We start from the raw sequence: 11888 nt of genomic DNA on the forward strand, positions 1-11888 counted from the left end.
TAATGAAGTCTAAGCTCCTCATTGCACCCTGTAGAATTTAAAATGTTTTAGAAAAGAGTTAAAAAAAAAAAGGTTCCGGTCTAGGAGTCTACATGCAATTGGGCGGTAGTACAGGGGTTCTATATCTGCAATTAACCCTTAGAAACTATTGAAAAGAAATTCCCGACAGATCTCATGAATATTCCTACCTTCATTTGTTTGGAATTAGTACTGACAATAAAATCATCGGCACCAAGACGCTCCCTTGCCTCCCTCTCTTTCGAAGGTGACGTGCTAATCACGGTGACATGCAATCCAAAGGCTTTACCGAACTTAACAGCTATATGACCGAGCCCTCCAAGGCCGACCACCCCAAGCCTCTTTCCTGCTGTTTGCAGCATGTTGTGTTGCTTCATCGGAGAGAACACTGTAATCCCAGCGCACAACAGCGGAGCCGCGCTGTCTAATGGCAAGCTATCAGGTATATGGATGACATACCTACAATTTCAATAGGAATCCCTCAAGACGTTTTTCACATAGCTATCAAAAGCTATACTTCTTACTAAAACATCGAAAAGTTTAAAATACGTAGCAAAATATCATATACTATCAGAAAATTTCCTTGAGGGTGTCGATCATGCTGTCAGTGAATCTAAAATATACTTAATTTTTACTACATGAGAGAGGACACGATAGTGCTTAAATAAAATAAATAAGTCTCAAAATACCTCATGTACATATCACTTTTCAACGTACATCAGTGTCCCCCAATCATAATAATTGTCAAAGTTCGTAACCATTATGCAAAAACTCCGAAGTTGTGATGAGGATTTGAGGAGTATAATTTACATTCTACCAGCAGGTTAAGCATCATTTTTATAGGTCAAAACCTAGACTCACGCAGTGGTGTAAATTTTTAGAAAATCCAATTTAAATTCATGGCTTGTAGGACTTACACTTGAGTTTCTTTGACACCATGTCAAAGACCCTAACCGTTACACTAGAACTTTGAAGTTGTGGTGAGAGTTGATGGTTATTCTTTATATTCTAACAATAATATTTTGGTATATTTTGTCGGGTTTTCTACAAAACATATCTAACAGTTCACTAGTTTACTGCAGTCTTGTAAAAATTACCTTAATTTAAAAATTGTGAAGTCTACCTTATTTCAAAACATAAATTTTTAAAATGATAACTTAGATGAGATTTTGTGCTGGGGTCACCTCTTATCGGCCACTAGCATCCTTGAGTAGCCACCATAAGTGATGCTTCCATCCCAAAATATGCTGTTGTAAGTGAATTGCAACTTATCGCAGTAGTTCTCCTGCGAGTCCTTGCAAAAATCACAGTCGAGACAGGATGCTGCGATGCATCCGACACCCACCCGGTCGCCTACCTTGAAGTTGGATACGTTTTCGCCCACTTTGGTGATTATGCCGGTGATCTCGTGCCTGAAATGTGTAACCAATTGAGAATTGTAGAATACATCTTACGACGAGGAAGTTAGAAAAAGAGACCTTTAGATAGTCCTCTGTAGAAACTAGTGTGGGAAAAATAAATAAAAGAATGACACAAGTTAAAATTTGAATTACATTTTGGTCAAATTCACTCAAGCAACCAAAAAAGTGTATTTGGCAATATGTTAAATATTGGGTTAGGATCCGTCCTGACTGGCTTCGTTATAAACTAGTTTTAGTTTAGACCATGGGGACTATCCAACTAAAACTAGTTTAAGGAGCTCTTTTGGCCTACAAAAACTTGGACAACATCGGCCTAAGTTTTTGCCAAACAAAAAGGCATTTAAAACATTTTTGCCAAACAAAAAGGCATCTAAAACTGGACCAAGTCCTGATCCAGTTTTAACGGATTGACAAAGAAGCCCAAATAGTTATGTACTAGAATATCACATGCTAAGCACGTGACTTCATAGAAAATCTAACGAAGTCCAGACGGCAGACGGGATATCAAATTGAACAGAGATTGAAACTTTGGTGTATCAAAGTGCAAGAAAAATATTTTGGGGTATCAAAATAAAAAAGAGTAAACTTTGGGTACCAAAGAGAAAACAAGCCAAACGTACATTTATCCATAAGATCCGCAAACAATCTACCACATTTCTAAATATTGCGAACTAATACGTCTCATGTGTTTGCTAGAACAAAATCACAAGCTGCACCAATTAACGATCTAAAAAATGAATTACTTACCCAGGCACAAGAGGGTACATGGTGATTCCCCAAGCATTTTTGATGTGGTGGAGATCAGTATGGCATATCCCACAATACATTATCTTTATGCTCACATCATCTACTCCATTCTCTCTATTCATTAACAACATCAAACAACAAAAGATGATTATATAATAGATCAAAATAACTATTGAATAAAATCAAAGGTTATCATCAAAATATCAAGATAAAATAGTTACCTTCTCTTGAAAACAAAGGGGGTGATTTTTCCTGATGAGTCCATGGCAGCCCAACCCGAGACTGTCTGCATATGATTTGGTGGATTTTTTGCCATTTTGTTTGCAGTTTTTTTTTTCCCCTCTTCAAAATTGCTCAACTCTGAGGCTAATCCAATCTCAACTTGATCCTATATATTGGGTAATAATTATGCTTGGTTTGCCGGCTTATCCTCATCTTAAATAATGGTGCTTGACCCACCTTGCTTCTGAGGTCCTTCCACGCGGTCAAACACAAATGTTATGGACCCACTTGCTATGGTAGGAGTATTTTTTTTTTTTTATTAATTTTATTAGTAGTAGATACACTAGCACCAATTTATACTGTTATTATTGTCGATAGTTACAGTCAGTTGATTCTTTATATATCTGAAGGATTGGGATCTTCTCTAATTAGATGGTAATCGAAAAATATCTAGTTATTTTATTCTGTATTCTCTATTCGATTTTTAATGGTTAGGATGGAGCCACGTAGAATTTTAATATTATCTTAACCATTATTGTCTTTGAAACTGCTATTTTGAAAAGTGGTATTGTGATAACTAAAATTCTAAGGGGGTGTTAGTCAATTGGGACATTTTCATGCAAAATGGGATAATTGTTAAAGTTGAATAATATTTCGCTAGTGGGATATTTTAGTGGGATAACTAGGAACAATTTTGTGAAGCGGGATATTTTGATAAAATAACGTGGGATAAATTTTTATAATCATGAAGTATATATTTATACATTTTGAAGATATAAATACTATTTATGTATTTTAAACTTACTACTATTAATTGATAATTGCTTACAAAAATGTTCGTTACTATTAAAATAACTTTTGGTTAGACTATAAGATATTGACAATTGTTATTATGATGATGGTTTAATGATGGTGATAACCATAATAGGAAATAAGTAAAGAAAAAAATAAAAAATAACAAAATAAATACGAGTTCTAGTTTTTTACCACATAGTTCCAAGCTAAAACTTGGAATAATTTGAGAGACTAGAACTCTCATTTTTGTATAGAAAAATAAAAAAAGTGGGATAATTTTGTACAATTATCCCAATTCTAGTTTTGTTAAAGTTCTGCTTGACTAACACTGTAAAATTTTATTCTAGTTTTAGTTCTATGTGACTAACACCTTAAAATTTTGTTCTAGGTTTAGTTCTATGTGACTAACACCTTAAAATTTTATCCCACAGATTATCCCAGTTCTAATTTTAAGTTCTAGGTGACTAACCCCCCCTAAGTGGTTTCATTTCAGTCCTTAAAATTGAAATGAAGAAGATAAGGGATATTTGTTTCTTTACATTTTACAACTTTGCATAGAAAACATAGGACATACAAGATCAAAATCTTGAATTTTAACTAAATACATTATTTGGTTAGCGTTTTTTTATCATAAAACAAGAGCTACCATGTAGGATTAACGCATCAATTCTAATTCTCTAAAACTATGTTGATTTCGCTTTGATTTTTATTGAGGCTTATCTAAAAAGGAAACCTGAGTGATAGTATACAATATTATCTTCAACAAATTCATGTTCAACCAAACAAGAATTTTTTTACTTAGATTTGTCATTCATCATATCCTCTTCAATATGCATGCAAAAAACAAGGTTATGAATATGATTTTTTTTAGATCAGTGACATGCATCGGAACTAATCCATGAACCAAACTGTTAGGGTCCAAGGAAACACCAAGTCGCCGAGAGAGAAGACCACACACAATCAAAATATCGGTACAAACACAAATAAATAAATTTTACGTGGTTCAGCAAGTTGCCTACGTCCATGGGGCAAGGAGGGGGGTTACTATTAGAGAGAAAGAGAATACAACTAGGGTTTACAATCTCACAAAATCTCATAAATAAACTCTCAAACAAAGCTCAAAAAATCTCTCATCAATTCTCCCTCAAATGATGCACAAAACCCTCTCAATGGCTGCTCAAATTTGTCTCATCAAACCCTAGAAACATGTGTTTTTATTTATAACAAACTCAATCCTAAACAATGTAGGAATCTGAAAACGAGTCTGCCACACTCGGGTGTAGCACGTACCACACCCCTGAAAATAGGACAGATTCTGACACACCTAGGTGTGGCAGACACCACACCCCTGCCGAATCTTCATGTTTGCCAACACTTTGAATAATTAGACACCGTTTTCTATAATTCTCCACCTTGGCGAAGTGTTCCCAAAACTGAACCGACACCAATACCAACCAAATGTCCTACTTGTTGCATCTAGTACGAAGTGGAATTAATCCACGATAACGGACTCAATCCACAATAAGCCGGGAACCCAAATGAGAATGCTAACAAATCTCCACCATGTCGGTATCAACTCATCAAACCAGCTGCATCAAAATGACTGCCTATGTATCCTCTTGTCCAATGAATCAAGTCTCACATAGTTCATCCAAATGGCCGCAAACAACCTCAATCAACTAGAAGAATTCTCGATCCTTCACCAACCTTTTGATCATTAACACTAACCAATCTGTTGCTGATTACGCCCATATTGGTCTCAAAGTTAAAAGACAAACTCTCTTCCAAACTTGCATCTCTCCCTACCAACTCTGTCTTGGAGCTTAACCCCTCAACTCTATATGTAGAAGAAATATAATTACCAATCATAGCCAAATCTGAGCTATGTTCACCCGCTGCACTCGAAATCTGATCCTGAACCTCTGGTCCCTGATCATCAAACTCATCATCTGTATCAACATCAACTATTTGATGCTCAAACTGTGTCACCTCAGCTAAAATCCCAAACAACATAGAATGATCTAGAGAATAAGGAGTAATCTCCATCAAACGTGAAGTGGCATCACTCTTCACTCATTGTGATACATCTATGATCTGTCCAAAACTCTCCACCTGTTGAGAGTCAATAGGCTCCATCATCGAATCCTCATCAAAAGTGACACTACCAGACTAACTATCCAATGGAGTTTTACCTCTAGTTATAGCAGATGGCAACATGTAAATAAGATGGCTAGAATATGTCAAAGCCTCAGCCCAGACCTCTTCTGCAAACTTCTGCTTGACAACAAACACCGTTGCTTCTCCAGCAAGGCACAGTTCTTCAAATTTGTCATCCTATCTATAGTTGCCCCAAGATTTTCCTTCCATCGAAGTGTCTCAAAATGCCCTGAGCACGACACAAATATAGAAACGGTTCCTTCTTGTACTTCCTACCAAAATCAGAATGGAGTACTTTGCCTTTTCTGTCTATCTTAGTCTCTATACACTTCTTCCACCAGTTGAAGACTACTAGGACGTTACTCAAATAGGACTTGGTTGCAACCTAAACATGCCTAAAATAGTCATCAACAAAGGAAACCAGATATTTATTACCTTCCAATGATGCCTCCTTGGAAGGCCCCTAAACACCCACATGAACTCCATCTAGAAGGCCCTTAGCTTGGTCAATAAATGTGCTAAACTTTACCTTGGTCTTCTTGCTCACATTAAAATATTCACTGGGCTTCAAACTGCAGGTCAATGCACCTTTCTCCAAATCAATAGTGGAATGGTCCAGCCTCAAATGCCTCAGTCTAGTCGAATCAATAGAAGTTGTCAGCTCTTCAACTGTCACCGTACTTCCAGTCAAGTAGTACAAGTTACTCCTCCTGATGCCCTTCATCACAATACAGGAGCCTCTCACAATCTTAAGAACCACGTCCTTAATACAAACTTTCAGACCCTCTCTAGCTAAAGCTCCAATCGTAGATCAGGTTCTTGTTGGCCTTCTTGTTTTGATGATGTTTAACAAACAATTTATTACTAATGTTGTTTGTCTAGTATTTGTGCATTCCTATGTTTTGTAGACAAACAACGTAGTTGGAGGATGGATGGAATAGAGCTTCAACGATGAAATCCAATGGAGGTTGGCGGAATGTCGGTGAAGCTTAAGCAATTCAAAGTTAAAGATCAAGTTCAAGCTTCATCCGCAACGTGTACCAAGTTGAGCTACAATGAAGATCAAGATTGCTTGGGTAATGTAGTTTAGGATTTATATTATGTGCGTTAAGTACTCTAAGCTCAATTATCTATACACACACATTTTATTGGTTTCCTTGTATATATATGTAGTCACATATATATACAACACAAGTTTTAGTTTTTATGTTTATAAATATGAAATTACATGTTTCATATTGTGATTTGGTTTATCTACTTAGATATGAAACAAATATATTTTCATATACATACTCATAGGTTTCATTTTCTATTGTATTTGTGAAAATATTGTATTCTTAGTTTGTAGACTTTAATATCAGTTTATACATGTTTTACTAAGTCTATAAAAATATTTCACAAAGTTTCAAAAGTTAGTTTATGTCAAAACATCAAAATTCAAGTATCTCATATTTTCATGTTTTGGACTAGTTTGTAAAATGATGATATTTTTCATTTGGGAAGTCCTTTTTCGAAACCAGTCATTGTAGCATGTTTATTATCATGTCTACAATCATTCCCCAAAGTTTTACATTTTTTGGAATTTATTTGATATTTTTAAACAGGGTTTTAAAATCAGCTCTAAAACCAAATTTTTGTAGAATGTCAGTTTTCGGTCGACCGGTACGGTCGACCGGTCAATTGACCATTCATCAGTATTTTTCCAGAGAATCGTCGGTCGACCGGTCCGGTCGACCGAGAGCTCAAATCGGTCGACCGACAGAATTTCCGGTCGACCGACGTTAGTCCAGAAAGTTTTCTTCGTGTTTTTGCTCTCATCGGTCGACCGACGGGATTTTCGGTCAACCGACCATATGACCGTTGGACTTCTAACGGCTATTTCTGAGCTGGTTTTTCTGGGGGCCTTTTGGTCATTTTGTTTGGGTTTTTGCTGAGATTTCTAGTGGGTATATATACCCCATTGCTGATGTCTTTTCAAATTGAAAAAAGAGAGTTTAAAAACAAGTTTAAGAAAGTTTTAATCAAGGGTTTATGTTTGGTTTAAGTGTGTTTATAAGCTTTTAAGCATTTGAGTGTTTTGGTTTTGTGAATCACTTCCACAAGAGCTTGAGGAGATCATCTATTGGTGTTTGAGCATCCAACTCTTCTCCCGGTGAGCTAGAAACCGAGTGTGTAGTGAGGTTTTCGGTGAGCTAGAAACCGAGTGTGTAGTGAGGTTTTCGGTGAGCTAGAAACCGAGTGTGAGGAGTGACGTTGATCGGTGAGCGTTGAAAACCGACACTGTGAGGTGTAAACGTTATTCGGGTGAACGTAGAAAACCCGGTTGATAGTGGATTTCTCCCCGGGAGTGGGGAGCGGAGACGTAGGACGGAAGGTCCGAACTCCGTGATCATATTGCTTGTTTGAGTTTGTCTTTGGCGTATTTGTTTTTGCATTTATCTTATATCGCCAATTGTGCATTACTCATTTATTTCATCCACTATCTTGTATAGATTATTTACCCTTGTGTTGTTTATATATCTTTGCATATATTTCATAGTATATCTCTTTGCTAGGATATATCACCTTGTGTATATTGCATATTCTTGCACTTAACTCTCTGTATATCTATCTTGCAAGAATAATTTGTTAATTAATTTTAATTGGCATTTAAATCAGATTAGATTAGCATAAGACCCTAATCACCCCCCCTCTAGGGTCCAACAGTTCTTTCTCAAGGAAGGAACATATCTCACACCATGTAACTCTCTAACTATCCAATCATACATCTTGATGTAAATTTTACCTATCTCAAGGATCTGGCATACACGGTTATCACCCATGTATACCACACCACTATCTAGCTTCTCCAAACTGGAGAACCATTTCCTTTTAGGGCACACATAATAGGTTGCACCACTATCCAACATCCAATTGGATTCCTCCGAATAGCAACCTATAGTACTGATAAAGAGCGAAAAACAGATGTGTCAGAAATATTACCATCCGATTCGATGATGTTTGCTTCTGATGATGGTTGTTTTCTTTTTTCCTTCTGCTTTTTCTTCACCTATTTGCGGAGATTTAGGCAATCTTTCTTCCAGTGACCAGTCTTTTTATACCAAACACACTGATCTTTGCTAACTGTAGGATGCCCTACTCTAGATTACGACTTCCAATTCTTCCGATTTGGATTTTTCCCTCTTGCGGTCAATGCCTATGCTATTGTGTCATTTGAAGACTCTTGTATTTCTTCCTTAGCTGATAATTCAAAAGAGCAGTGGTAACCTCACTATACGAAAGTGACGTCTTCCCATTGATTAGGGTAATAACAATGGTCTCATATTCCTCGTCTGGTAAGGAACTAAATAATAACAATGTCTTATTCTCATCCTCAATCATAATATCCACATTCACCAAATCCGTAAGAAGCTTCGTGTAGTTATTCATGTGATCATCAATTGAGATTCCCTTCTTCAACTAGAAATGGTAAAGTCTCCTCTTCAAATGCAAGTGATTTTCAACACTCCTTGTCAAATACTTGATTTCTAGAATCTCCTAAATCTTCTTTACCGAAGTCTTATTGATCACATCATACTTTAGATCTTGAGTTAGACAATACCTAATTACACCACACACCGTTCGATTCATCTTTTTCTAAATATTTTCTTCAATATCATCCGGCTTGCCATCCAATTCTAAAGTATCCTCTAAATTTTGCGTGTTCAGCGCATCCAAAACCTCACATCTCCATAATCCAAAGTTGTTTGTGCCATTAAACTTCTCTACATCTATCTTCATAAATTGAATATTCAAACTTTGAATGGTCTTCACGCCAAAAAAAACCACTCTCAATACCTTCTTTCCCAGCCATCTTCCTTAAAACACCAACAAACCAATACGGAATAAACTGAAAGATAGATCCAAACTGTGAGAAAGGTAGTGTTCGCTGGAAAAATTGTAGCTTTTATCATTGATTCCATTGTACACTCTTGTAATAGTTTATCGATTACAAAGATCCGGTCTTTTTATAAGATCCGGTTACAACGAAAATCAAATAAAAAGAAATGAAAAATTACAACTTTATTTCCTTGTTTGTCGAACGAATCGCAAGATCCTGTTTTGCGGTCTCTTGCTTTGTGTGGGTTCTTTGCCTGCGCCGGGGTTGTTTGCCGTGGACCACCGCGAGATCTAGATCCGGTCAGATCTAAGCAGTACGACGGGTATTATTCCACAAAGGAAATAATAGCCGGGGAGGATTGATTCACCAAGGAAACAATCATTCAAGTCTCGGGATCTAAGACCAAGCTTAGATCCGGAGTACGTCTGCGTAGATCTGAGATCCGGTCCTCTCGAACACCCGTTTTTGGCCGTTGACGACGCTAGCACCAGATCTGGAAGAGTGAGTCCCCGAAGTCCCAAAGCTCCAATCTTTTTAAGTTTCGAGTCTTGAATCCGACAGGCTTCGCCTCCAAATTTCAACCCCTAATGAACATCTCTAGGCCTATTTATAGGCTCTCAGGACAGTGCCCGCAAACAGAGAAACGTCGGCCACCTCTGGGTGGCTCGGCTTAAGCCGAGCCCCCTTAGGTGTGGGTTTTCCGAGTTTTTGAGTTGTGTCCGTTTTCCGGTTTTGTCCGTGATTCGGTTGATTGAGACTCTGATTGGTTGATCTGATTTGGCAGTAAGTCGGATTCCTGATTTGGCAGTAAATCCACTTCTGAGTTCGAGTCCGAAACCGATCTTGATTCGATCGTGATTCGTCCGAGTATGCCCTTGGTTGGATGACTCGTTGACTCTTCGAACACTTGGCTTGATCCCGCACGCGAATGGACGTATTCCGTTGCTTGCGTGCGATTAGTCAATCTCGTTGCCTCGTTGGTTTGTCGGTTTGTGCCGAGCTGAGCTAAGGGACCTATAAGCAATTTTATATGCCTACAGATACCCCCTCCAAAGTATTTCAGTCTCGTTCTTTTATAGAAGAGTCTGGAATACTTTGGATATGATTGTCCCAACCTTTAGTCGGTGTAATGGGACCTTGGAATGACTTCCGTTCTTGATTTCTTCAATTCTCCAGGCTATTCGGTGCCTTGTCGAATGTCTGAAAGAGTTTCGGTGTTGCATTTATTGTCTGACCGTTGTCGGAATTTTGAACTTTGAAGTCGGTTCCTGATTTAGCTGACCATCGATTGTTGGCGTCGAGTCTTTATATGCAACGCGTTGTCCGGCGTCGTATTGTTTGAGTTATCCTTAAGATATTTATAGAAAACATTCTCCAGGAACTTCTCAAAAAATTAGGGAACAGTTTATACTCATATACCTTATTGGAGTATTTAAGAAGCAGTTTAACCTCATGCACCTGTTGGAGGATTGAGAAGCAGTTTATACTCATATACTCTTCGGAGTGATAAGAAGCAGTTTATACTCGTATACTTTTCGGAGTGATAAGAAGCAGTTTATACTCGTATACTTTTCGGAGTGTTGATTCTTTCATTGCAACGCATTGATAGGCGTTGACCTAGGGTTACGCGTTGATCGGCGTTGACCTTTTCGAATCGTCGAACGTTGACTTTTGATTGCAACGCGTTGACTGGCGTTGACCTAGGGTTACGCGTTGACCGGCGTTAACCCTAGGGTTTCGAACGTCGAATATTAACTTTTTGGTCGCAACGCTTTGACTGGCGTTGACCTAGGGTTACGCGTTGACCGGCGTTGACCCTAGGGTTTCGAACGTCGTACGTTGAACTTTTGCTCGCAACGCGTTGACTGGCGTTGACCTAGGGTTACGCGTTGACCGGCGTTGACCCTAGGGTTTCGAACGTCGTACGTTGAACTTTTGCTCGCAACGCGTTGACTGGCGTTGACCTAGGGTTACACGTTGACCGGCGTTAACCCTAGGGTTTCGAACGTCGTACATTGATCCTCTTTCTCCTGTGAAAAGACTAAACAGCAACGTGTATCAGACGTTGACTTAGGATTTTTGGCAAATCCTCAGCCTTTAACGGATTTGATTAGCCTTTACCGACTACCGTTTGAGTCGGGCTAGCATGCGGATTGTTTAAGTCCGTTCCGCATGTGACGTTATGCTAAAGGAATGAACTCCCTTAGACTTGATGCTACGACTTCGAATACGTAGACTTCGTCTTTCTCACGGGAATAGACTACCCGGCGACGCGTGTTAGGCGTTGACTTTAGGATTTTTGGCTAACCCCAAGCCTTTAACGGATTTGATTAGCCTTTACCGACTACCGTTTGAGTCGGGCTAGCATGCGGATTGTCTAAATCCGTTCCGCATGTAACGTTGTGCTAAGAGAGTGAATTCTCTTAGACTTTGTGCTATGATGTTGAATACATAGGCTTCGCCATTGTTACGGGAATAGGCTACCCGGCAACGTGTATTAGACGTTGACTTATCCCTACTTAGGCTTCGGGATAAAAATACCCCAGACTGGTATTCTGGTGTCTTTTTCAATCGGTAAAAGACTAAACCGGCGACACGTGTTAGGTGTCGACATATCCTTTCTTAGGATTCAGGATGACATTCCCCAT

General features: G+C 38.4%; 1 protein-coding gene across 1 annotated transcript in view; it reads right to left on the reverse strand.

Annotated features, from left to right (window-relative positions):
* The window catches only part of LOC109838400 (probable cinnamyl alcohol dehydrogenase 6), a 3102-nt gene extending 509 nt beyond the window's left edge, over positions 1-2593 (reverse strand). The window contains exons 1-5 of the mRNA XM_020406850.1: positions 2408-2593; positions 2187-2300; positions 1203-1430; positions 189-477; positions 8-28 (exon numbers count right to left, since the gene is read on the reverse strand). Coding sequence (XP_020262439.1) covers positions 8-28; positions 189-477; positions 1203-1430; positions 2187-2300; positions 2408-2502 — 747 coding nt within the window. The 5' untranslated portion in view covers positions 2503-2593. The remainder of the gene's footprint in view (positions 1-7; positions 29-188; positions 478-1202; positions 1431-2186; positions 2301-2407) is intronic.

The sequence above is a fragment of the Asparagus officinalis genome, chromosome 4, assembly GCF_001876935.1.
Source record: "Asparagus officinalis chromosome 4, Aspof.V1, whole genome shotgun sequence".
Lineage (NCBI taxonomy): Eukaryota > Viridiplantae > Streptophyta > Magnoliopsida > Asparagales > Asparagaceae > Asparagus > Asparagus officinalis.